The sequence below is a fragment of the Drosophila bipectinata genome, chromosome 2R (genome assembly GCF_030179905.1).
Source record: "Drosophila bipectinata strain 14024-0381.07 chromosome 2R, DbipHiC1v2, whole genome shotgun sequence".
Classification (NCBI taxonomy): domain Eukaryota; kingdom Metazoa; phylum Arthropoda; class Insecta; order Diptera; family Drosophilidae; genus Drosophila; species Drosophila bipectinata.
In genome coordinates, this window is record NC_091737.1 from 23,872,860 (window position 1) to 23,897,358 (window position 24,499).

At 47.5% G+C, this 24,499-nt stretch overlaps 5 protein-coding genes across 10 annotated transcripts; 2 read left to right on the forward strand and 3 right to left on the reverse strand.

Moving 5' to 3' along the window:
• Positions 1–70: 70 nt before the first annotated feature.
• Positions 71–806, reverse strand: LOC108118825 (uncharacterized). 2 transcript variants are annotated; one of them, XM_017231697.3, is made up of 3 exons: positions 759–806; positions 417–582; positions 71–343 (listed from the first exon to the last, which is right to left on the reverse strand). In XM_017231697.3, exons 2-3 carry the CDS (start codon positions 543–545, stop codon positions 233–235), a joined length of 240 nt encoding a protein of 79 aa, XP_017087186.2. In that variant the 5' UTR covers positions 546–582; positions 759–806; the 3' UTR covers positions 71–232. The 2 variants fall into 2 exon arrangements, with proteins under 2 accessions (XP_017087186.2, XP_017087187.1); XM_017231698.3 differs by lacking the exon at positions 759–806 and having other exon boundaries at positions 447–576.
• caly (ubiquitin carboxyl-terminal hydrolase calypso) lies at positions 581–2,769 on the forward strand. The gene is made up of 3 exons (XM_017231695.3): positions 581–787; positions 952–1,239; positions 1,297–2,769. The coding sequence occupies exons 2-3, from the start codon at positions 1,053–1,055 to the stop codon at positions 2,520–2,522; spliced, it is 1,413 nt and encodes a 470-aa protein (XP_017087184.1). The 5' UTR covers positions 581–787; positions 952–1,052; the 3' UTR covers positions 2,523–2,769.
• clu (clustered mitochondria protein homolog) lies at positions 2,689–10,098 on the reverse strand. 3 transcript variants are annotated; one of them, XM_017231692.3, is made up of 7 exons: positions 9,437–10,096; positions 7,152–8,253; positions 4,504–6,766; positions 4,317–4,442; positions 4,043–4,258; positions 3,769–3,980; positions 2,689–3,712 (listed from the first exon to the last, which is right to left on the reverse strand). In XM_017231692.3, exons 1-7 carry the CDS (start codon positions 9,639–9,641, stop codon positions 3,484–3,486), a joined length of 4,353 nt encoding a protein of 1,450 aa, XP_017087181.2. In that variant the 5' UTR covers positions 9,642–10,096; the 3' UTR covers positions 2,689–3,483. The 3 variants fall into 3 exon arrangements, with proteins under 3 accessions (XP_017087181.2, XP_017087182.2, XP_070134492.1); XM_017231693.3 differs by lacking the exon at positions 9,437–10,096 and adding an exon at positions 6,997–7,091 and having other exon boundaries at positions 7,152–7,291; XM_070278391.1 differs by lacking the exons at positions 2,689–3,712; positions 3,769–3,980 and having other exon boundaries at positions 4,171–4,256; positions 9,437–10,098.
• Positions 10,099–10,415: 317 nt separating this feature from the next.
• Positions 10,416–20,589, forward strand: Ttd14 (TRPL translocation defect 14). Of its 3 annotated transcripts, XM_017231787.3 has the most exons (11): positions 10,416–11,151; positions 12,481–12,548; positions 12,749–12,786; positions 13,115–13,152; positions 13,947–14,078; positions 17,963–18,091; positions 18,164–18,300; positions 18,796–19,009; positions 19,072–19,402; positions 19,468–19,652; positions 19,949–20,589. In XM_017231787.3, the coding sequence occupies exons 1-11, from the start codon at positions 10,920–10,922 to the stop codon at positions 20,011–20,013; spliced, it is 1,569 nt and encodes a 522-aa protein (XP_017087276.1). In that variant the 5' UTR covers positions 10,416–10,919; the 3' UTR covers positions 20,014–20,589. The 3 variants fall into 3 exon arrangements, with proteins under 3 accessions (XP_017087276.1, XP_017087274.1, XP_017087275.1); XM_017231786.3 differs by lacking the exon at positions 13,947–14,078 and having other exon boundaries at positions 10,419–11,151; XM_017231785.3 differs by lacking the exon at positions 13,947–14,078 and having other exon boundaries at positions 10,417–11,151; positions 19,468–20,589.
• A 5-nt stretch (positions 20,590–20,594) lies between these two features.
• On the reverse strand, positions 20,595–24,471 carry PIG-O (phosphatidylinositol glycan anchor biosynthesis class O). The gene is made up of 6 exons (XM_017231784.3): positions 24,058–24,471; positions 23,351–23,994; positions 23,102–23,285; positions 21,423–23,031; positions 20,904–21,361; positions 20,595–20,849 (listed from the first exon to the last, which is right to left on the reverse strand). The coding sequence occupies exons 1-6, from the start codon at positions 24,202–24,204 to the stop codon at positions 20,649–20,651; spliced, it is 3,243 nt and encodes a 1,080-aa protein (XP_017087273.2). The 5' UTR covers positions 24,205–24,471; the 3' UTR covers positions 20,595–20,648.
• Between the last annotated feature and the right edge of the window lie 28 nt (positions 24,472–24,499).

A 24,499-nucleotide genomic window follows, 5' to 3' on the forward strand; every position in this document is an offset into this window, starting at 1 on the left:
AAGGCGGTACTATTTTAAAATTTAGATAAACAATCATACATATGTAAATATTTAGAAATTTGGGAATAAATTAGGCTTTGCCGGAAACTTTTAATGCATAAAACTAGTCTTAGTTTAATTCTCCTTTTAATTTAAACAATTTACTAAACATATGAAGCTTGCTTGGTGACTCATGTGCTGCCAATGAAGCTTAAAATTTTCAAAACACATTTCAATTTTAAACCCTGGAACATTAATTCGGAGGTCCACCGTTGTTGATGTACGCAGCCTCCTCAGGAGAGATGGGCTTGCGAGCAAATCTAGCCGGAAGATCGTAGTCCTCGATAGCGGGGCCTCCCGCCGCCTAAAAATTATACAATTATATTAACTGTTCAAACCATGAAAGGATTTCGTAGTAAATGGGCTGAAAAGTTAACCTTTTTGCCTCCTGCTGGCTTGGAACTTGCCTGCTGGTTTCCTGCAGCTGGTGCAGAACCTGCACCTCCCTTACGGAAGTGGATGAGTGGCACACGCTTGGCCAGGTTTACGACTGCTGGGCGGACCATTTCGTTTGTGTACCAACTGCCTTTGATTGATTTATTTCTGATTCGAGAAAAATAAATGGAAAGTAAAAGTTACGTCAATAACAGCTGACAACAAACCCGGGCAGGGTTGTTTTGAGAAACCTATCGTTATCGAATCGTTGTGAGTGCTCAAAGGAAAGAAGAAGCATAACAAATATTTTCCGAAAACAAACTAAATTTTCTTTTACAATTTACTTATAATGGAAAAACAGAGTCTATTCCTTGTGAGTATAGGTTACCTTCTGTTTAAGGGTCTTTTTTAATATTGTACAAAGATGGTAGAGAATATAAACACAACGCTACGCTCCTTACCTTATAAAAACGCCGACAAATTTTGATTTTTATGGATATTTACTGGCACTAATCGCACAAAATGTATTTATTGTAGATTTTTCATGAACTAAAATAGTTTTTTGGAAGAAACCCCTTCCGCTAAGGATTGCGGAACATTATTGTTTAACTGGTGAGACGTTCAGGATTTTCCAAGTAATGAATTTGACTGGAGGCGGCGCAGGTCCCCAGGCGGGACCCAACAGCAGCTGCAACATCCCCAACAGCTCCCTCCTTGCTACTGCTCCAGCAGCTGCCACAATGCCGATTGCCCAACTGGCAGACGGCTGGCTAGAGCTAGAATCGGATCCTGGTCTCTTCACCCTTCTTCTAGAGGACTTTGGCTGTAAGTTATATGTCCTTGCCATAGTTTGGACATTTCTCAATCTGTTTCCTCTTTCAGGTCACGATGTACAGGTGGAGGAAGTATACGACCTCCAGAAACCCATCGAGAGTCCCTATGGCTTTATTTTCCTTTTTCGCTGGATCGAAGAGAGAAGGGCTCGACGGAAAATAGTAGAGACCACAGCGGAGATATTCGTCAAGGACGAGGAGGCCATTTCAAGCATCTTCTTCGCCCAGCAGGTGGTGCCCAACAGCTGCGCCACCCACGCTCTACTCTCTGTCCTCTTGAACTGCAACGAAAACAACCTTCAGTTAGGGGACACTCTTAGTCGTCTTAAGGCCCACACAAAGGGCATGAGCCCCGAAAACAAAGGGCTGGCTATTGGCAACACCCCGGAACTAGCCTGCGCCCATAACTCGCACGCCATGCCTCAAGCTAGACGCCGCTTAGAGCGAACAGGAGCTGGCGTCTCCAGTTGCCGTTTCACCGGCGAGGCATTTCACTTCGTAAGCTTTGTGCCCATCAACGGACAACTGTTTGAGCTGGATGGCTTGAAACCATATCCCATGAATCACGGCGGCTGGGAGGATCACGAGGACTGGACCGACAAGTTTCGACGAGTAATGACAGAGAGACTGGGCATCGCCACCGGGGAGCAAGATATCCGATTTAACCTGATGGCCGTTGTTCCCGACCGCCGTATCGCCATAACCCACAAGCTGAAGATGTTGCGCACCAACCAGGCTATCGTCTCTGGCACCCTCCAGAAGCTGCTAAAGGCGGATGAGCAGGGAGAAGGAAACGGAGATCCCCAGCGACCCGACACGCCCAGTACACTCCTCGAACCGAGTGCGTTCACGGCCCGCGATCTGCAGTCTCTGCTGAAGAACTTGGACACGGAGATTGCTATTAACGAGCAGCACCTGGCTGATGAGAACGACCGGCGGCACAAGTTCAAGGTGGACGCCAGCCGTCGCACGCATAACTACGATAAGTTCATTTGCACTTTCCTGTCCATGCTGGCGCACCAGGGAGTCCTGGGCGAGTTGGTCAGCCAGCACCTGCTGCCCTCCAAGAAGATCAGTGGCCAGAGCGCAGCCAACCGGTTAAATAAGCAGAGCAACGCCTCCGCCAGTGCAGGGGCCACTGCTGCAGGAGCAGCCGGGGCAGCGCCAAAGACCCAGCAGCAGCAGCAGGCAGCCGCCGCCAAGAATGGAAAGTCTCCCAGCAAAACTCCGGGCCGGAGGCGAAAGGGTCGCAACAAGTGCAAGAAAAGAAAGTAGACGGAAGAGTTATATATATTATATATATGTTTCAATAATAGATTTGCATTTACTATGCATTCCAGTATAGTTTTATTGATAATTCCCACCATTAACCATTTAGTTTGGATAAGTTTAGCTTAAGTGCCATCCCGAGAACACACATTGCCTGTAAAACAACACGAGATGAACCTGGCAGTTTTTATATCTTTATTTGATCGCTTGGTCGACCATTTTAATAATAAAAAACACTGTTCATATGATTAAATGATCTGCGATCCTTGGCGCAACAAGGACCCAAACTGTATGCGTAATATATATGTTCTGATATATATATATATATCTATATGATAGTTGTATAACAAAAACGTAATCTTTCAATATTCCTCAGGATTTCATTTCCAATCGGGCGCCCCGCAACGATGTCTAGGCCTACTCGTTGTGAAGTTGATTCAACAGAAAACAATGCATAAAATTATGTAGTATCGATTATAAACTATAAAAGGCATTTGACGTTTTGTGGCGAATGGCTAACAAAATTATTCGTGTGTATGAGCTAGGCGAACTAGGTGACTTTCCTTTTCAGAACACTTTCTTCTTAACTGATTTGGTGATTAAGTGTAGTTGTTGTAGTATATGTTTGGTAGGTTTTTGATAGTTGGCTTCACTAAGACTAAAAGTATATTATTGGCCCATATCCTGAATGGATAACGAGACCTCCTAGGCGTATTGAATTTATGTCGCGATGCATGTGAGCAGTGAAAAGAGCAGCCTTCGAAAAAGGCACTAACCCTTGTGCCTTCTCCCATCCTAGGTGTTGTGGGTAGGTGTGGTAGATGTTGGTGGTGGTGGTGTTTTTAAAACTTATTTAGTTTCCTCTAGTTTTCTCAGTCCCAAAATACGATTAACGATACAAAAAAGCAACAAACAGGCGGCCGTTTTGTGACTGGGTCTCATATTATTAACTTTGTATCTGGAGTGTTCAACTTGAAGCAACTGCAGTTTCTGCGTCTTTCTCCCCATTCGTAAGCTGCGTGCTGCCAGTGCCCAGATCCTTATTGTCCTTGGTGGCATCCGTCTCCGCGTCGACGTCTCCATTGTTGTTGGCGGCAGCCACAATAGATTTAATAGCATCGTTTACCTCATTTTCGGCGCTGTTGGCCTTGAAATGCTTCTCGATCTCACTGCGCACCTTCACAATGTCCTTTTGGCTACAAAAGACGAAGAGTTCCGTATATATTGGAGTGATTTCTGCATCACTTCTTACCTAATCTGTACAAACAGTATGCCGTTGATGGTGTTAAGCATGTCCAACACCGAGCCCATTGAAGGTGGCGTGATGTGGATGGGCGGCAGGTCGCTGGTGAGCTTGCCATTGGAATAGATGTCGTTCATCTTGCGCTGCAACAGAACCGCCTGTTGGGTCAGGAGGCGGAGGCACTCGGCAGAATCGCGGGTCTTCTCGTGCTTCTCGCCAACCTATAACAACAATAGATAGCTCCAGTAAATAGGCTATCGTTCCATCATCCTTTTCTACTAACCTGTGATTTGTAAATGGAGTACGTCTCCTTTTCGTTATTGAGCGCCGAGCGGAAGTCGCCCATGCAGGACTGGGTGCGGGCCATCAGGTGGTAACTGAACGCCACGTGCATGGCCTTGCTGCCAAAGTACTTGATGTTGAGCTTCAGGGCATGCTCGATGAACCGCAGCGACAACTCGTACTCTCCCAGTGCGTGCAGAATCAAACTAATGTTGCTCTGAAAAGGAGAAACCATCTTTAAAGCTTGCAAGGAGCTGGGCGATGGGCTAGCTTACGTCGATCAGTGCCACCTCCGGGTGGTCCTCGCCGCAGATCAACACTATTAGATAACGCGCCCTATACAACAATTTAAGGGACATTCCAACATGTCCATTGGCAAACGAATAGAGTGACAAGTGTGTCTGAAATGAAACAAGAGTTTAGTTTTCCAGAAGGTGGATATGTTCCCAGGAGTATACATACATATTCCAAAATAGTTGAAGGGTGGTCTATGCCGTTGACCCGTTCGCTCATGATCACCGCCCGCTGCTGGATGGCCAGGGCATCCTGGGCGTCGCCCAGCAGATAGCTCAGCCTGGCTAGCATCCGCAGGCAGGAGCCGTTCTCCTGGTGCATGGCTCCGAACACGTTGTTGAGCAAGTTGAGGGCTTCGCTGATTAGCTCGTAGCCCTCCTTGAACATTCCCTGTTGGATTTTGGCCTGACCCGTGGTGTAGAAGTTGTACGCGTCCGTGGCTCTAGGGCTGATGTGCTTCACAACCGGGAACACGTTCACGATATCCTCGTCCCCGAAGGTTGGCTTGTGCTTGGACTCGAAGTTGTACTCACGCAGCAGCACCTGGATGCCCACCTTGAGGCAGAAGGCGCGCAGCAGGCTGATTCGCAGGATGCCGTACTTGCTCACTGCGGTCTCAATCGAGTCGCAGTCGAGCTCCCAGTCCCAGTAGCTCTTGGCCTCGCGCCGGATCTGCTGCCACAGAGAGCGTGGCGTCACCAGCGTCCAGTCGGAGGAAGAAGACGAGCCGCCAGATGAGGAGCCTGAAGAGCTGCCGTTCTGGTTGCCGGATGCCTGCTGTTTGTTGCCCTTCGACTTGTGTTTGTTGTGCTTGCTGCCATTGCTGCGCTTCTTGTGGGCCTCCTCGCTGCTCACGGCCGGGTTGACAGGCCCAGTGGTCAGCAGGCAGTTCAGGAAGTGGCTGATGGCGGCCGACAAGTGCAGCGGCTCCGTGTTCTGCATGTAGGTGTAGTAGATGTGCTTGGTGGCTCGCACAATCAGCTCGAGCACGGCGATCCTGTGCAGGTAGTCCATGCGAGGCATCTGAGCCAGCAGCTTGATGACCTTGCCCAGGTAGCGAACGTTGATGCCGTGACTGTGCAGGGACTCCGTGAGGCTCTGGCCATCGATCGGGGCTGAGGAGTGGGCTAGGTGCTCCTTGATGAAGGCGGGTATCTGCTTGACCACCAGGAACTCGGCCGCATCCTGTACGAGGACCTTCTGCTTGGCCAACGAGCTGCATGTGCCCTCCTCGCCGTCCACATGCCGGATGCCGCTCGAAAACACATCGGGGTTGAATCGGAAGTCGAACTCCTTCTCCTTCAGAGAGCCGACGGCGGCACATGCCCGTTTAACCACCTCGGCGGCCTGCACCTCGTTTGAGGTGGCCACGTTGGACTGCGCCTCGCGGATGGCGTTCACCATGGCCTCGGCAGTCTTGGTCTCGTTCGAAGTGGGCTGCGGCTTCTCCTCTTCCTTCTTTTCGACAGGTTTCTCCGTTTCGGGTTCCTTGGTCTCGCTAGTTTCCTTCTCGGCTTCTTCCAGAGCAGGGAGCTGCTTCTCCTCTGGCTTCTCCGACTGCTTCTTGGAGTTGAGCTGCTGCAGGTGCACGGCTGCGATGCGGATGAAGCTCACGTAGCGGTCCTCGATGAAGGCCTCGAGCAGCTCTTGTCGCAGGCAGCACAGCTTGTGGCGATGTTCGATGGGGAAACCCATGTCCACCAGCTCCTTGCTGAGCTGAACCTCGGGCAGCTTCAGGAAGTTGACATCTGGCGGGAAGGTGCGCAACAGGTCGAGGATGTAGTGCCGGCCGTCGTTGCCGATGATGCCCTTGCACTCCACGGAGGAGCACAGCTCCACAGGCTCATCCCGCTCGTTGAGCACGGCGTGGGGCAGGATCTTCAGGTGCTTTCCTGCCTGTCGCAGTAGATCCAAGTACTTGGGGTGGCTGAGTACCGTTTTGCCAAAGTCGATCGAGCCGTAAACCACGCTCTGTTCCTGCTCCCGCTCCAAGATTCCGGGGATGATGGACTGGGCTGTGACGCGGTAGCCACGATAGTCGATCACCACAGTGCCCAGCGTGTACAGGCCCTCCACGTCCACGGCGTTGTAGACCCTCACGCCGTGGAGGTCGTAACGGGGCGCCACAAAAGCAGCTGCATCCCCACCCAGCTCCTTGTAGTGATCGCGAACGTCGAAGCCCAGGGAGAAGAAGATGTTGTTCCAGATGAACATCTGCATCTTGGCATCCTCGCCGGGGTTGATGGCCAGGACGTTGCCGTCGATGACAGCCATGGCGCCTCTCGTGGCAGCAGTCACAAAGTCGCCATGGACCTTGAAGATGGCCCGCTCGCGCAGCAAGCGCTCTGGCAGTGTCTTGCGCGGCAGCTCCCGCGTCGTCTGCAGCTCCTCGTTCCAGTCGCGCGTCTGTCCGGGGATGTGCTCCTCGTACCTGAGGGTGAGAATTAAAGGTTAGGGGTTTGTTCTCACAGTGGACCGCCCTTATGTTTCCCCTTAGCTTGAAATTTGGAAAAGGAACTCTGGACGTTAAAGACTCATTACTAAGCATCTGGTATCAGTTGCCAGGAAGTAAACAATCGCCCAGAAGACTCGTTCCTTCAACCAGAAATGAAACCCAGCTACAGACAAGTGTGTAAATAAATAAAATTGGCTTACGCTTACGTCTCGATACGCTTTGAAATAATAAACTGAAACCAATGACACCACTTCATAGGTACTATTCCTTCGGTTCGGGTTACTTAATTGAATCCCACAACCTGGGAATGGCGGTGATAATGTCTGTTGAGAACTCCCGAGATAGCGATTACTATACGTACCCCAGTTTGGAACTGAAGGCGTCCTCGGCTCGAATGGCGTCCACGGTGTGCTCCAGTATGGGCGAAGCCCACTGATAAACCTGGTATGGGGTGGCCACCCGCTCGAAGGCGTGGCGCGTGGTTCGCCGCTTCTGGATGGTTTGGAAGGCACGTCGGAACGAGGGCGATATGTGGGAGAGGAGGTCGATCAGCGAGTGGCTCAGGTGGCTGGGGTTGTCGGGCTTGGGGTTGAAGGTGTCGTCCGTTGACTGGTTGATGTAGAAGCCCTTGGAGCAGGCGGAGATGTGGAACCGCTTGTCCTCCATCGTGACCACATACAGATACATAAGATCGCCGTGCAGCTTGCGGGGACCGGGCGGCGGGTTCCAGGCGGATGTGGTGAGCACCTTGAGAGCCTGCGGTCCCTTGGAGTTCTTGATGTTCGGATGCAGCGGCAGAAGTGGCGGCTCCGACACGCCCGGAGTCACGTACTCCGGCGGCGTGCAGTCCACCGAATCGGGCCTGGTCTTCTTCTTGTCCAGCAAGTCGCCCTGGGTGATCGTGTTTAGGTAAGTCAACGATGTACAGTCAATGCCATTGTACGCGTCTGCCGGGTCCAAGTTCTTCAGAAGATCGCGTACGTGGCGCACATGGATGCGGGCCTCGCGCATCGTGTAGGGCTCCTCCACCACCTTGATGGTGGATCCCTGCTCCAGCTGTTCGATGGTCTTCAGCTCGGCGAAGTTGTCCAGCGTCACGTTATCCAGCTGCAGCGAAAAGCAGGTACGATGGCAGGTCTCCTCGCGGTCCATCAGCAGCTGGTGGATCTCCTGGACCAGCTCCATGCTGGACAGTTGAACGGAGAGGATATCCGCACCAGGACTGCTGATATTCACCGTGATTCCCACCTCGTGCAGGGCATCCAGATCAATGTCCTCCGTTTCCAGCTCGGAGCCGGGTGCTCCCCCATCCTCTGACTTCTCGCCCACGTTGGCGTTGGTGTCGGGAGCGGCGGTGTCACCGCCCTCCTCGGTTGATGTCTTCTCGGCATGTCCATTGCTTAGAGAAGCTTCCACGGGTTCTGCGGCGGGTTCAGTGGGGCTTTTGTTGCGGTTCTTCTTGCCTGTTAGGGATTTAGATCATAATTATTAGAGGTTACTATTTATGAATAGATAATGAAGCCATTCCAGCCCTTCTCACCCTTTGAGATGGGTAGTATCTGTATCTGGAATATTATCTAATTATGCATTTCAAATATTTATTCATTTACAAGTCCCAGAACTAGCATTGTTATGATAAGTATTCGGTTTACATAACCCCAGCAGACCAAGCAGGCCTAGAACCAGACTAGAATGGGGTTTATCTGCCCTAGATCACCATCTCAGAGGCCAGCTTAGCTACTCTTTGCTCTCGCAGCTTTACATAACAATCCAACCGCATGTTCGCTTGGTCGTGAGGGTACATAAAACCATATACATATGTACATGTATGTAGTAGAAAAACAAACAAAAAAAAAGAGGACGAGCAAAGCAGGCTGATAAGGCCAAGGGGCCGAGATTTTGAAAAACAGAGTCCGGCCGGTCGGTCAGTTAACGAACCGAATCTCCTTTGATCCCTCGGTAGGGGAATATTGAGTTTAACACAACAATGCTAATTTCAACAGCAGCCCACGATATTACACCGCAGAGAGCGCCGAGAGAGAGAGTGTGTGAGAGTGCAGGAGAAAGCAAAAGTGATAAGCAAAATGAGCGGTGGAGCAATGAGAGAAATGAGGAAGAAAGCAAGTGCTCTCGCGGCGGCGATGCGATGCGGCTGGCGGATAGAAAACATGATTTACATAATTGTCGAGCAATTTTTGTGTGTTGTGTGTACTGGCTGCTGCACTCAGTTCGGGCCAAGCACGTGTTAATTGTAGGTTAAACGCAACAAGAAATCCTCCCCGGGGGTTAATGAACACCGCATCGGGTGAACAACATGTGCGTTGCCATGCCAAGCAAGTACTCTCACACACGCACGCACATTTACATACAAACCGCTGCAATTGTAACGCACGCGGCGGGTCTGGCCCCAGGGGGATGGTGGGAGGTATGAAGGGGGCTGGGGGCGAGCAGGCAATAGACAGCGGGCGCCGCTTTAAAGCATTATAGGGAGAAAAAACACATTACGTAACGTTAAAATTGTTATGTGATTGGCTTTTGCGGCAATAATATCGGGGCAGTTCCCATGGAAGCGCTTGGGGGTGATGGGCTACGGGCTGTGGGCTGTGGGTGGAAGGGCTGTGGGGGTGGGCGGAGAGTTGAACGCACCTTTCTTCTTGGCAGCGGGGCCGTCGGCTGCATTGCCATTGCCATTGACCAAGTTTTGATTTTGATTCTGCTGCTGCTGCTTTTTGCCGGCCGAGCTGTTGTTCTCCTTGGCCTTGCCGCTGGCCGCCTTTGTTGTTGCCGCCACTGTCGCCGCATCTCCCGGGGCCACTGCATTCGAGTTTTTCGCATCCGTATCTAGCGCCATGCTACCTTTAGCTTTCACCTGCTGCTGCTGCTGCTGCTACTGCTACTGCTGTTGCTGCTACTGCTGCTGCTGCTGCTGCTGCTACTGCTAATGCTACTGCCACTGCACAACCACAACCAGATTAGATCCAAATGCACAACTGAACACAGCGAAGACACAGAGTTCTGTTCACGTTCTTCTGCTTCCTCGGGTCCGACCGTGTTACACAACTCGCCGCCTGACAGCCGAGTTAGAGATTTTGACTTAATTCAAAGTGGGTAGGCTGGTTGATACAGAAACAAGGACGTTGTATGACTGTATGAGACATACGCATCAGTGACAAGTGGGTCTTTGGTAGATATTCAGCACTTTTCTTTTCGTACGTTATGCCGATCCACTAGATGTTCACGTTTTGTTGTTTTTGCGGCACATTTTCCAGTGTTGGGCTTCGTGTTCTTGCTTCTCCTAGTCCAAAAATCCGATAAGTCCGATATCAAGTGAACTGGCTCCGATTGCATATAATCTGCAGTGTTGGATAACGTAGCAACTTTCGATATCGATTATCAGCAAAGCTTATCGAATTTTCGTCAGTCGGTTTCAATTTAAATTCATTTAAAATAAAAAAATTTAAAATAATTATTATGTATAATTATTTTTTTCCCCCGACAAATAAATATTAATAATTAAAGGATTTTTAAAACAAACGATTACCGATTGTCATCCACCCTGATAAGTAAGACCGTTTATCGCACAAAACAGCTGGCAACCTCCCCCTCCTCCACCAATACAGTATAACTAACCAACCTCCCGCCGAATTATTTTCATTTTATTCTCAGCTTGTGTAATATTCGGATGCGGTGTCAACTTGAAGACAGAATGCTGTTCCACCACAAAACCAATAAACTTTGATATCTCCCAATTCGGATGCGGTAAACGGCTTCGAGTAATTTCATCTGATGACCGAGACTTTGGTCAGTCATTAGAGCGGACACCGTCGGACTTGGCCGTAGCAGAAGCCAGAGAGCAGTCTCCCGCGCAATCAGTGGGAATGATTATCGCTCGCCAGGGCACCTTTTGAACTGCAAAACGCGCGTGCTCCGATCCCCCGGTGATAGAACCTCAGGAAACCCCGTCGAGGAGGCGAAACACAAGGAGTAGCGAGTAGACACTCATCGAGGAGTTGCTATTTCGCATCCATAACCTAAAAAGGCACGTGCTGTGCGTAGAAGAGTTTTTGTTGGTTGGTTCCGCACCGAACGAGCACTTGCAACCGAATCCTCTCAGATTCACGTCCCGAAGATGTCAACAGCAGCCGACCAGCTCGTGGCACCTGCCGCCCTCACAAACGGGCAACAGTCACTGGTTGTGGCAACAAGCAATGGCCAAAAGGAGCAGAGGGAGCCACAACAGCAGATTGAGAACAGCAAGTCCACCTCACCCAAGCCAGGAGCCATGCCCAGCCTCAAGCTGAACAAGATGCCATCGGCGTCCTCCAAGGAGAAGCGTGTCTACAAAATAGTCCTAACTGGCGGTAAGTTTTTTCCCTCGAAAAAAGTATCTGATAACCGCGCGTTTTGTGTATCTATTACAAGTGTCCTCGTATCTGTTGGCTGTGGCTCTGTTGGCCCGCCCCCCTCCGCATGGTTCTGATTCCGATTTGTTGACGATTTGTGTCAAGGTCGCGAGCTGAGAGCCGGAGGGGTAGAGACTTTGATTTAGTCCTGCGCGGAGATTCTCGTGGTTTTCCTCCATCTCTCATTTGTATTCATTGGCGATGCCCACCACCGCTACCACCCGCTACCGGCATTTTGATGTCGTCGTCATTCAAATGCGAAAACTTGGCCATAAAACAAGTTTTGCTCTGCCATCATATGAGCAGTGGTTGGACGCGTGGTCTAATCATTTAATTTGGCCCAAGTTATGACTGTGATTAGAAGCCCCACAAATAGCAGGCGTCATATCTCTAGAGAATACTATATACTCGGGTCCCGCGTATTATCGCATTGGGGCGGTGTGGGCCGAAAATCGAAAACAGTTCTGATGATGACGCGCTGCGGGAAGAGGCTGATAAATGACAGGCCCCATTCACACGTGGAGGGAGGGCTCAGCAGAAAATCCCCGCTAAGACCCATTCAAAGAACTGTCCACTTATCTGCTCTTAGCTGGGGCTCGTTTCCCATTCATTGTAGTTCCGAAGTGACGGGTCGGAATCGAAAACGATTTCCCCAGATCGCTGCACAGGCCATTGGCCATGCCAGTAATGGGCGTAATTGCAGTCAGGGTCAGGCCTGAGAACTAATCGAGTGATATGCACATCGAGGAGGAATTTCACTGCACTTGACTTTCTGGAATTCGGGGCCACCGGTTCTAATCGATATTTTCCTGTTTGAATGGCAGGTCTTAATTATTTTGGCATTTGTTTCTAGGTAGCCCCTCACTATCCCAACTTTGGCCAATCAATATAATGAATTATTTCTAGCCAGACAGAACTTTTGGCTTTACAAAGAGGGCTAGAGGGCTTAAATGTTTTATTTCCATAACCAGAACCATTAAAGGTTTAGTTTATTGAATATTCAATTCTGAAACTTTATTACTTCAGATTGTGGCACACGCATCCAACGAATGCAAAGTTTACACACTTTATTTCCATAAATAGAACCTTTATTTGATTTACAATTTAAATTAGCCGACCGGTGGTAATCCCTTCGAGCCATTTGCTAATTGTCAGGGTAAACCAGAAGCCTACCAGTTCCCATTCTGGCATACAACTTTATGATCTTGATGAGTAAACACATTTTCGCAATTTAGAATTAGAAATAAACAACCAAAAAATTAACGTCTCGGTCTCGTCTCATTTCAGGGCCCTGTGGCGGCAAGACGACTGGCCAGTCCCGCCTGTGCACCTTCTTCGAGAACCTTGGATGGAAGGTGAGTGTCGGGGGTGTTGCAAGGGGATGCTAGGATAGACTAAGGCTAAGGCGATTGCTTCGGGATGGGGGGCAGCTCCGTAAGTAGTGCCCCTGATGGGTGACGGCGGAGGAGTGGGAGCAAAAGCGGGTTCACTTTTTCTTACTTCTTATTGCCCCCGAAACTCGAAACAAAGCAATGAGCATGTTAAATATTTTCAGGTATTCCGCGTGCCTGAAACGGCCACTGTTTTACTCAGGTAAATGCTCTCTCCACACAATCTTACACTCAAAACTATAAAGTAATTGTTAAAGTAATAATTGAGCGTGGCATTCGAGGCGAACGGCGCCGTCCAGGGGGCTTCCACCTGAGCTCGGTCCTAGTAGCCTTGCCTGCCGCTCGTCCTCCACCTGAGACGAGAGTGCGATTGCTATTCTGAACAATATTTGATTCGATTCGAGTTTCCAATCTCGATGCTCTTGAACTCCGAAATACTCTATCTAGTGACTGCCCCTGGACTCTATCCACAGATGCTAATTGCCGCTTTTGTTCTTCTCTGTTTCTTCCCCATACACCCGAATATCTAGTGGCGGCGTCAAGTTCTCTGATCTGACCGAGAAAGAGGGTAAGTAGTGATGTTAATTATACCGAACGAGAGATAGTGAGGAGGATGAGGAGGAGTAGCAGATAGTGGAGGAGGAGGAGGAGTCTTACATTGCAAGCATTTTCCGAGATCCCGAGACCACCGCGACTTTCATTGTGTCTTTCATTTCCCGAGACCACTGTCAAGTTCTCGAAACAACGAAAATAAATCAAAATATTTACTTTCCTTGGGACCAACACAAAGATATGCCCTATACTAGATACTATATGCTGAATGTATTTATAAAATCAGGCAAGATGCCGCCACAGCCATACTATAGATAGTACGAGTATATCTAGTCGCTTATATCTAGGTATATAGCCGGACGGCCCCCACAAAAGTCACGTCTTCTTCAATGAAACTTACGTAATTCTGTGGGACACGAATTCCTATTCGAATTCATATTCTTTCGATATCCTGATTGCGTGACTTTGGGCCATTTCACTTGCAGTTCTCCTTCCAGCCTTTGCCAGCAATTTGTCAATTATGGTTATTAATGGATTTGTCGAAAGGGGGAAGTTGCCGGGCAGGGGGGTATCCGATAAGATATAGGCAAGTGCTTGCCGGTCTGATCACATGTTTGTTAATTTGTAGCAATTCCTTTTGTGGCTAGTTGAGCTATTTGAGCCTTTATGAGTAATGCCTTCCATCGGAAGTAGGACGATATCCCCCCCCTTAAGTCGCTATGAGTAATCTATGACTAGGCTAACCTTATACTCACAAAACAACAAAAACAAAAAAACAAAAAACCAACCATATGCCACCCACACGCACAGACCCGCCCACGCCAACCACGTTCGTTTACAAAGATCTGCCCTTCGCCGCTCCGGAGCACAGTCTCATCGATCTAACCGCATCCTGTCCGCGCTGCTTGGCCAAGGCTGCATCCCGGCCCAATGGCAGCGAAGGTGAGTGACAGCCCGGAGCCCGGATCTGAGATACGTTATCGTTGTTTTGCATCTGCTAGCGCTAACCCGACCCACCGACCCACCGACCCAGACGGATCCTGTCCACCTGAGCGTCCACCTATGTTGCTTCAATATCCACCGTGTTCTTATACCTACCATCCAAGGCATCTCGTCAACGTCTTGAACAGACCACCCGGATGCCTGTCTTTGTCCCTGTCACGTATCTTTGCTTTGTGTCCCGTGTCCCCGTCATAGAAATAACCAAACAGACACTGAGTTTGGCCACTGAGAGGGCAAACAGAGCCCTCTTTATAAAGTCCTATATATTTTACGTACTTATTTCATTTGTTTGTTCTGGCTTCGTTTCTATGATTTATGAATGCCTCCATATGTGTGCTCGCTTAACACTTGTGTCCACTAACACCCCCTAATCTCACCACGTACTTGTTTATATATATATATATCTATATATGTATCTAACAGAATGTATATCTGCACATTTCAATAACAATATTTCGTGCCAGGCCTCTGCAAAATACGCCGGTTAGTCGCACAAAATTCACAAAATTTTAAATGGGCCATTTAATTTTAGCCAAAAGCACATGACAGACAGCCATCAGATACTATACATGCTGCTGTATCTCAGAGATACACGTGTACGAGTCTGTGGTCCGAAACCACGCCTCCGGGAATTATGAAAAATGGAAAATTTTTTGGCAAACGTTGCAGAATGTGAGGCTTTTTTTTTTAATATTTATGTAATATTTCCTTTCAAATGTTTACTCAAATTTATTCAAAAGGTAATCAAAATATTACCCTTTCTTATGCAAATGCTTGTATTCAAGTTATTACTCGAGTTATTACTCGAAAAGATAATTTAAATTGAAATTTATTTCTACAGGAGTAAATATTTTTAGGTTTTTATTTAAGAAAAAGTACTTAAACTTAGCAGGTAATTAAGATGTTTTTTCCTCTAAAGGGCTAGTTAGTTTAAAGATTAGAGAGAATCTTAGTTTGATATATTTTTTATTTTTTTAGGAAACAAATTCTAGTTGAGATTATAAATCTGCTCCACCCACACACTATTTAGCCAAAATTCAATTTCGACGATTGTTTTGGCCAGGCAGTCAGGCGTGCCCACATGCCATTTTCCCAGCAGAGAGCCATTTTCATGTACATCGTATATTTATTGTATATTCTAGAACATATATTATAGAGATGGTGATGTGGACCACGTCTCCTGGTCACTCTGATTGGCTAATTAAATACCGACTATGTTAGGGCCGAAGAATGCAAAAATGCTTCATCGAATCACGTGCCTGCTGACGCGAGTTCGACATCCGCTTCCCACCCCCTCCACTGTGATCGCCTGCCTGCCAGTCGGAACCCCCACGACTGTTGTTTACAGTCGCTTCGCAGTTGGGCGCTAAACGAAAGCTCCATTCAATTATTTGTTGTTGTTGTTGTTGTTGTATCAGATTTGGCACAGATGCGGTGGAAATGATAGCTTTTCTAAAAACAATCTCTGATTAACGAAATTTTGTTGCGGGAAATGGGGTAAAGGTCAAAGACAGATCAAGAAAACTTAGGCATGTTTTTAAATAAAAATTTAAAAATATATTATAGAAAAGAAGGCTATATTTTAAGGATTTTGTGCAGACTAGTATGAAAGATTATAACAAGGTTAATATGCGGTTAATATATTAAATAAAGTTCCCTATATATGTAGATTTCTTGAAGCCAATAGAATATTAACCCGAACTGTACTCGATTATTGGCACATATGTGATAGTGGCACATTGAGTTGAATTTTTTAGATAATGTCGGGGAATGAAATGATTCGATGGGGTGGTGGGGTGTGTGCTGCCGCAAGGCTTGCCAAAGAATTCTTGTTAGAACTCGTTATCGTAGCTTGTGATATGTCTGTCGATATGTAGCTTTTTGTTGGTGGTCCTTCTGGCTCGATTGATATACCGAGAAATTGATTGCTAAACGATTTTGTTTTTTTTTTTTAGCGGCGGGCCGCCCTTCATTTCGCTTCTGAATGTTACCTATCCTACCACCCATCCGACTTCTTCATTAAGCAAATCGTTCTCGGCTCATTATGTAAATGAACTTGGCTGGGAGATCTACATATCTACATACATATATCTATCTGGCGGGTCCATTAAAGGTTGGCTGGCCACTCACACACGCACTCCCATGTTGTAGATCAGGACAGGAAGAGAGTTCCATGCCATTGAACCTGTTTTCTTTTTTTTTTTTGTTTTAAAATAGAGCTCTACGCCATACGCCGCCCATTGATGTTATCGGCTTCCGAAAATTTAGATTTCTTCCCTCCGTATGTAGATTTCTATTGTCTGATGCGCAATACATGGCTGGTGAAATTGCAAATAGCCTCCAAAAGCCTACACACATCTTGAGGTTTTTTGTTTTTTTTTTTGTCATTATTCTCTCTTGCATCATCGTTGCTAATTGAATTAGAATTCGTAGGGGAAGAAGACCGTTCAGAAACTAAAATAAAAACAGAAACGAGCAAAAACAAAAGCTGAATTATAGTTAACAGGAAAACAAATCGATCCATTCCACCTGAGTCAAGTTCAATGCAATTGCATCAGTAATGCGTTCGACAAAAAAAAAAAACAAAAATAAAACAAAAACACATCCATATTTGCGCAAATGCACGCGACCGAGCAACAAGTGCCTCTAATTCGTCACACAATGAGCCCCATTAGGCCCCACTTTCTCAATGAATCTGCCAGTGCACACTATATGAAATTAATTAATCAATTTTTGTATATTTTGGGCATTTATGAGAATGAGATTAGGATTGTAGGATTATATTTCCTTAGAAAGTGATTCATGTATTATGAATCTTAAACTGTAGAACTATTCAGACTCAATATTTATGTTTAGACATTATTCTTGCATATTTCTCATTTAATTTAATCAACTAAGCAGGGCAAGATTGTTATAAAGTGGGGATTAAATAATACAACCTTATCGGAGTGCTGGGTACTTGGTGACTCTCAGTCTCTGGGGAAAAAACCCCATCAATCCCCATCAGTCTTAAAAAAACAGCTGTTTTTGTGACGCAACCTGTAGTTTCTAGTTATAATTTGTTTAATCGGTATTACTCTAGCTAGAGGCTCGATTATGAGAATAAAATATATACAATATGTTGCCCAGGAAAGCACTTATAAAGCCACTTCTGAAACCAAAAATTTGGACAATAATTTTTATTTATTTTACTGTTTTTATGGCTTTATATTTAGACTGGCTTACGCTTTACATTTTTAGCTCTAATTAGCTCATAAACCAGAATTAAAACCCCCACTAACTGCTAAAAACTGCTTCATAAATTAGAGTCCCACCAAAAAAAAAAAAGATTAAATTGAAATCTGAAACTTATGCTTAGTGTACTTGGTGTAACATCTGTCGCAGACAGTCAGAGTTCTAAGCCCTCTAACCTCTGGCTGATTAGAAACTGTTTACTTGGAAAAACAAAAAAAAATAGAAATATTAAATCAGACTCGACTACAAGTTGATTGAACTTTCGTGTGAGCTTGGCATTTCATCGACTCGAATTCAGATTAGGTCTCATCGCTTTTCAACCCGACATCGCTGACATCTCAGAAAGCAATACTGGATACCGGCCATCGACCATCGACCATCGACCATCGTCGTCCATCAAGCACTGTCATCCCACTTGAATCAGAGCCCAGTCAATTAATTCTCTCTTACAATTCGATGCCCACAGTGTGTTATATTTCCTTCGATTCGAATTTGCTTGCAATTGTATTTCGATTTCTATTTGTTTCGATTGTAATGAATCGTCGCGAGTCCAAAGACTAAACTCTGGTGTCTTCCATTCTTCCCTGCAGCGTACAAGTTCCAGGAGAACCTGATCCGCACCATGGTGCAAATTGAGAACACCTACTTCGAGCTCGGCAACTCGAGCACCCGCAACTGTCTGATAATCTGCGATCGCGGCGTCATGGACGCCAGTGCATGTGAGTATCAGAGTCAGACTATCAACCCACTTTCGATGAGATAATAACAACCAACTTTTCCCACCAAAACAGATATCTCCAAGGACAAGTGGGAGAAAATGATGGCCGGCAACAAGTGGAATCCCGTGGAGATGCGCGACAATCGTTACAACCAGATTCTGCACTTGGTGTCGGCGGCCAACGGAGCCGAGGATTTCTACTCCACAGAGGTGAGTGGTCTGTCCATGGTCGATGCTTGGATTGTACTTGACCAATTCTTTTGTTTGGGCCAATTAAGAACAGAAAGCGCCACTACCAGGTACCAATGGCTGGTTTCTCCTTCGAACGCGGTTGCTTCTCTTAAGCTTATACATATTTCTAGAATCTAAATTATCTTTTGTTTGAAATGCCCATAAGATAAGATTTAATTTCACAATTATATGCGTACTATGCGTAATTAGATACAGTTCACATCCTCATAGCAACTGCAGTGTCATGATTTATTATAGTTTCAGACATGACTGGTTCCAATTTCGAAGTATCATCTTTCTCCTCGTTCTCATCGAATCTTCCCACATCTCTAGGGTATTGTTTGTTTTCATAAATCAATCTTTGTTTATATATCCCAACCGCGTTCCAAACTATGGCTTGAGGCTTTATAGACGGGGCTATGAGCTTAAAATTCAAAGCAAATATTTACTTATCTCCCCTTGATTGGTTTCCAGGACCATGCCTGCCGCTCGGAGGGCGTCGATCTGGCCAGGGAACTCGACTACAAGTCGGCAGCCGCCTGGGTGGGCCATCCCTACTTCGATGTGATTGACAACTCCACCAACTTCGAGACCAAGATGAACCGAATGATCGAGTCTGTGTGCCAAAAACTGGGCATCGATATTGGCGACCGTTTGCAAGCCACATCCCGCAAACTGAAATACTTGAGTAGGTTTCTATTTTAACCAAAAAAATTATGGATTTTATTAAAAAATGAATTTCCCGTCCAGTTGCCGTCCTGCCCCCAGACAACGCGTTCCCGCCCTTCCAGGACTTTGATGTGGTGCATCACTACCTGCAATCGGCCGGGCCCAAGGTGCAGGCTCGCCTGCGGAAGCGCGGCCAGAAGAACCACTGGAGCTATATCCACACGCAGCGACGTCCCAATGTCCATGGCCAGGCCCGCATCGAGGTGAAGACCCAACTGACGCATCGCGACTACATGAACCTGCTGGCCCAGCGCGACGATGCCCACTTCACCATCTACAAGAAGCGTCGTTGCTTCCTCATCAACAACCAATATTTCCAGCTGGACATCTACAAGGAGCCAGGACATCCTCGGTGAGTTTGGGGACTCCTTTCCATTTCCAACTTCAATGCTGACATTTGTCCTATTTTCGGTAAAGCTGCAAGGGACTGGTGTTGCTGGAGACCTACTCCTCACTCACCGGCGATGCCCTGAAGAACTGCATGCCCAAGTTCCTGAACATCGTGAAGGAGGTGACCGGCGACCCGGACTATTCAATGTTTAATCTCTCGCTGAAAGAGGACTGGAGCACCACCAAAAAGTTCTGCCGCACGGCGACGCATGGTAAGCAGGATCTGAACGAACCGCCGCCACAACCGCCGCAGCAGTACAATCCCTACTACGAGAACAGCGACTAGGCCCCGGGGCCAGGAGCCAGTCATAATGCTTAGCCAAAGATTGTAGAACCAAAAGCTCCAACTTTCGCAGCTGTATATACCATAAGCCTTTGTCTATCGTAGCCTCCACCTACCTACATGCATGTTACTTCATTTCACTCCCTATCCCTTCTTTTTGGAACTCATAGATGATATCTTTATTTTGATTTCGGCCTGACTGTATTTCCGTTTTTGATTTTGTAGTTACGGACGCCACTAATGGAGTCTCGAGCACGCCGTTGGCCTGTCCCTGGCTCAACTGCCCCTGAATCTCTTTTTGCACACGCATATAACACGGCAGATGCAATTAAATAAGCAACATCCATGACCTGGCAACAAAATGTACAAAATCCAAAATCAAGAATTGTTAACACCAACCGGTCTGTCCCTGAACCACTACTTACACCCGAATATTGTTACTTATTTGTGCGTACTTAGCACCCGGAAGGGGAAGATGAAACCCGTAAACGAGAGGCCCATGCGTCGAGTCTTTAGTTAATAGTAAGCCAATACCCGTACTTATCACCCGGAAGCTGAAGATGAAAGTAATGGAACTCGAGTCTATAGTGAATAGTAAACCAACACCCGAACCGGAGGTCAAGAGCCCCACCCGTACTTAATTTTATTGTCATGTTTTGCTCGTGTTAATTTTGTAAGCCATACTAAATCAAGGGACACCAAAAACACGATGTATGTCCATCCGTAGATCCGCGATAAGCATTGTATCGTTTTTGTGTCTTTGTGAGAAATTGTGAACCCCCCTTCTTTTGAACTCTAAAACTGGGGCTAATTTTAACTCTAACTCTAAGCTTAAAGTAAATAAGAATAAACTAAAAGACCACCAACGCAATTGTGTTTAAATTCTTTATTAAGGCCTAAATAAATAGTTGCTTTTGGGCTGAGACTAGAGGACCTTGGTCTTGTTGATGCGCTTTATGAGGGTGTCCACTGCACGGTGGATACGCAGCAGCAGGAGGTAGCCCAGGATCAGGGATGGCAGGCTGACGAACGTGGTCAGGGCCTCGTAGATGAAGCGCGGGGCAAAGATTTTCCAGACCATCAAGTGGCGGCAGTGGATCGTGCAGGCCATCATGGCACAAAATACCTTGAAATATTCAAAAATTATAAATAATTCGGATTATAAGAGATCTGTTCCTACCTTGAGTCCTTGGAGCATAAAGAACTGAGTGGCCAGCTTGAAACCCGTTCCTAGAAAGATGTCCTCGTACTCGTAAAGGGTCAGCTCGCCTCGCGTCATATCGAAGCCAACCGCCTCGTTGGCCAGGTCTGTCATGGATGTGGTGGCGTCTACCTTTCCGCCAGCACTGCTGCTCCTGCAGCTTCGGATCAGGTTGGGGAACAAGGCAAACAGCGAGTACGTTTCCGTACTGAGCAGGGAGTACATGGAGAAGAAGAAAATCGGTCCGCAAAACGTGTTCAGGATCACCAATATGCCGGATATGAAGTTGGACTGTCCAATGCCAGTGGTGCGACCCACAAAGGCGGCCCGCCACTCGATCTGCGACAAGGTGGTCTGGTGCGAGGTGGCGAAGAAGCAGAAGTGGGCGAGCAGGAACCAGCCCACCAGGGCCGTGAATGTGGGCTGCACGCAGGATTCTGAAAGGCAAATAATAGTACTTAGATAATCCTTTAAAGATAAGTTCCTCCAATTACTAACCAAAGCTATTAGCCGTCCTGTATCGCAGAATACCATGAATACTCAGCAGGATGGCTGCCACTGCTATGCACACTACCAATCCAATGGAAGCTCGCGGCTCCAGGAGCACAATCATGACCAGAGCCAGGAACACACCGAAAGTGATTACGATCGAAGAGTATACGGTGGCCAGGCCGTAGACCACGGGTATGGCATCCCTTCGTTCTCCATCGTTGCCCTCGTACATGCGCTTCATCTTCCTGAAAATCTCCGGCACAATGCTCTCGCTTCCGTTGACGATAACGGTATTGGCGTTCCTCGGTGGCAGAACGAAGATCATGAGCGGAGCCCAGGACACCACAATGATTTGGAGCAGGAGCAGAGCATAGATAACAAGTGCCAGGGCATCAATGTGGGATCTCTGAATGTTCTTAATGGAGCTGTTGGCGAGCAGGACATGTCCACCAGCACAAATGGACGCCACCGTGGGTCCGTATCGAGCCAACAGCACGTTTGCAGAGTTTCCAGTAAGATTTCCGCAGGAGCGCAGATACAATCGGGTCAGAGTGGTGTAAACCACAATCACAACCACGGCCAAGATGTAGGTTTTGCCTGAGCCAGGCTTCTTCAGGGAGAATCCTGCTCCACCGCTGTTGGTAAAGTCTGAGCAGTTGCCCTGCTCCTCGCGGCAACGGAAGAGGGTGTAGGCGAAGCGTATTAGGCAAATGGCCAAGAAGCTGGCCAGGATCAGCCTCAAGGCAGTGGAGCGCAGAAACTGGGAGGCTTTGAACTTGGTCCTGAAGTCAAGCCGGGCACTCAAGCGCAGGAGCTCGTGCGAAAGCAGTAGGATAGTTCCAGCCAGGAGATACGACAGGATTTTTGCCTCCTGGATCACAAAGCTGTTTGAGAAAAAGACAGCCATGGCGGCGAAAAGGAGCAGCCTAGTGGGCATGTGGGCGAACCTCCGGACTGCTGCCCAGTTGCTGGCAATGTTGGTCCAGTGGCGCAAAACATGGAAAGACAACACCGCCGCACTTGTCAAAGCCGTGAAGAATATAACGCCATGCTCCTCGGTCTTGAAGGAAAAGTTCTTGTAGTACCGATAGCCGAACACTCCGGCGGCCAGGTTGATCAAGTACGCGTAGAACGTCTCCTTGGCTTTGAAGATCTTCTCATAGTCCACCGGACGCGAGTTGTTCACCAGCAGGAATATGAAGAACAGAGGCAGGAAGCTGAAGAGCAAGCCATGGGACATCAGGGTGGGATCGAACCTCACCCAAATCTCCCGGCACGTCTTTAGAATATCCCGCAGATTAATATTCAAGTCCCTGACAAAGTTCTTAAAAGCAGCCTCATTGTAAATGGTCTGCACTCGGTGGGAGAGGAGTATATACTCTGTTTCCAGGCGATCCATCTCCTCCACGTTGAAGGTGCGCTTGTTTTCGAATGCATACTGGAAGAAGTACCGGTAGATCTGCTGGGCATTCTGCCAGGAGTGCAGCAGCAGAGTCTGGAACTTATTCAAGTACGGAACCGGAATTTCTGGCACGATGTTGAAGTTGATTAGACCCAGGTTGGAGTAGGGTATCGGAACGCCGAGGATGGTCGCCAGTGTGGGCACCAGATCAATCTAGAAAGCAAACAACGCCATGGTTATCATTGTGACGTGATGAGATTGCCACGCTTGTCTTATCTCCTACCTGCTGCAGCATTTCGGTATCAGAACCGGAATCGTTGCCAAAGAACCTGTGCTGTTTGGAGTAGGCAAACAGCAGGGCATTAGTTTCGTCTTCGGTATCACCGCCATGATCTCCTGACGCAGTCATTCCATGGTCACCCATTACCAGCAGAGTGGTATCATTGTCCATGGCCTCCACCACGGACCTGGAGGTGAACGGGGGTGTTGATTCAAATAAGAACGTACGAAATCGGTAAGCGGTTAACCTCACCTGATCACATCATTCATTTCGGTGAGTTTTCGCGCCATTTCCTCATGCATGGGTCCATGCTTGTGGCCGCAGTGATCCACTCCCAGAAAGTGGGCCACCAGCACTTCCCAGTCATTGCTGGACAGCTCTTTCGGTAAATGCTTCAAAATCTGTTTGTCCACGCTGTCCAGATCGAAGATATCAAAACTAGGGTACGAGTAGGCACGTTTAAAGCGACGCGGATACAAATCCGTCCAGGTGCTGTCGCCCAGAAAGACCATCGGCAGCTTGCTACTCGCTATCTGATCAATGACGTTGTCCTCATTGATCTCAGGCGAGGCAAAGTTGGATCCGATGTCTATAAAGGTGGGTAGGCTACCGGTGGTGAGTCCTTTGAGGCGCTGCATAGTGGTGGTGGGAGGATCCGCCTTGAATCTCATTAGCCTGGCATGATCCGGATTCCGCTCCAGCAGCTCATTCAAGAAGCCCAGTTTGTTTTCGTACGGAAGTGGTTCACTAACATTGTCCCGGTACACGCCAAACTCGTACTTGAGGGCATCCACAACCAGGATAATGACCCTCGACTTTTGCGGAAGACACAGATTAGCGGAGGCGTTGACATCCTTGAAGATCTCGTTCACAACCTCGGGTGATAGGACATATTCCTGAAATACCATTAAATATCTTTTGTTATCCATCCCTCATATGGTAATCAAGCTCTGACTCACATCATTAGGATTCGTGGACAAACGGCGGCAGGTGCTCGTTTCTGTCTTGGAGACCCGGGCCAGCAGAAAGCCCCGCGAGAATAGCAGCACTCCGCTGCTAATGAGGAAGGCCAGCCAAATGAGCACGAACAAGTACGTGAAGTTCATCTTCCGGCGTTAATTGATCAACTAGACAGGCACAGAATGTGAATTAATGAGTAATACTGTGTGCGACTCGCACTGGCTGTAATTCTCTGCTCCTGCTGTATAAAACTATATTCTTTAATTGCACTTTGTTGTGTGGTTGTGTATTATGCCTCCTGCATATCGCAGCTTTATCTTTGGACGTTATTTTCATTTAAAATTTTCATTTTTCCGAAATTCGCTGGGAATCAAAGAAAAATTTAGGAAAATGAATGGTGTGGCGTTGCCACACTGCTCTACTATTAACAGCTGTGGTAAT

Coding starts and splice junctions, on each gene's coding strand:
- LOC108118825 (XM_017231697.3), bottom strand. CDS start 545: ATGGTCCGCCCAGCAGTCGTAAACCTGGCCAAGCGTGTGCCACTCATC. Junction 344..416: donor AGCCAGCAGGAGGCAAAAAG/GTTAACTTTTCA, acceptor TATAATTTTTAG/GCGGCGGGAGGCCCCGCTAT.
- caly (XM_017231695.3), top strand. CDS start 1,053: ATGAATTTGACTGGAGGCGGCGCAGGTCCCCAGGCGGGACCCAACAGC. Junction 1,240..1,296: donor TCTTCTAGAGGACTTTGGCT/GTAAGTTATATG, acceptor TTCCTCTTTCAG/GTCACGATGTACAGGTGGAG.
- clu (XM_017231692.3), bottom strand. CDS start 9,641: ATGGCGCTAGATACGGATGCGAAAAACTCGAATGCAGTGGCCCCGGGA. Junction 4,259..4,316: donor CGGAGGTGGCACTGATCGAC/GTAAGCTAGCCC, acceptor TCTCCTTTTCAG/AGCAACATTAGTTTGATTCT. Junction 3,713..3,768: donor ATACTGTTTGTACAGATTAG/GTAAGAAGTGAT, acceptor CGTCTTTTGTAG/CCAAAAGGACATTGTGAAGG.
- Ttd14 (XM_017231787.3), top strand. CDS start 10,920: ATGTCAACAGCAGCCGACCAGCTCGTGGCACCTGCCGCCCTCACAAAC. Junction 12,549..12,748: donor TCGAGAACCTTGGATGGAAG/GTGAGTGTCGGG, acceptor AAATATTTTCAG/GTATTCCGCGTGCCTGAAAC. Junction 19,010..19,071: donor CCGCAAACTGAAATACTTGA/GTAGGTTTCTAT, acceptor TTTCCCGTCCAG/TTGCCGTCCTGCCCCCAGAC.
- PIG-O (XM_017231784.3), bottom strand. CDS start 24,204: ATGAACTTCACGTACTTGTTCGTGCTCATTTGGCTGGCCTTCCTCATT. Junction 23,995..24,057: donor TGTCCACGAATCCTAATGAT/GTGAGTCAGAGC, acceptor ATGGTATTTCAG/GAATATGTCCTATCACCCGA. Junction 23,032..23,101: donor ATACCGAAATGCTGCAGCAG/GTAGGAGATAAG, acceptor TTTGCTTTCTAG/ATTGATCTGGTGCCCACACT.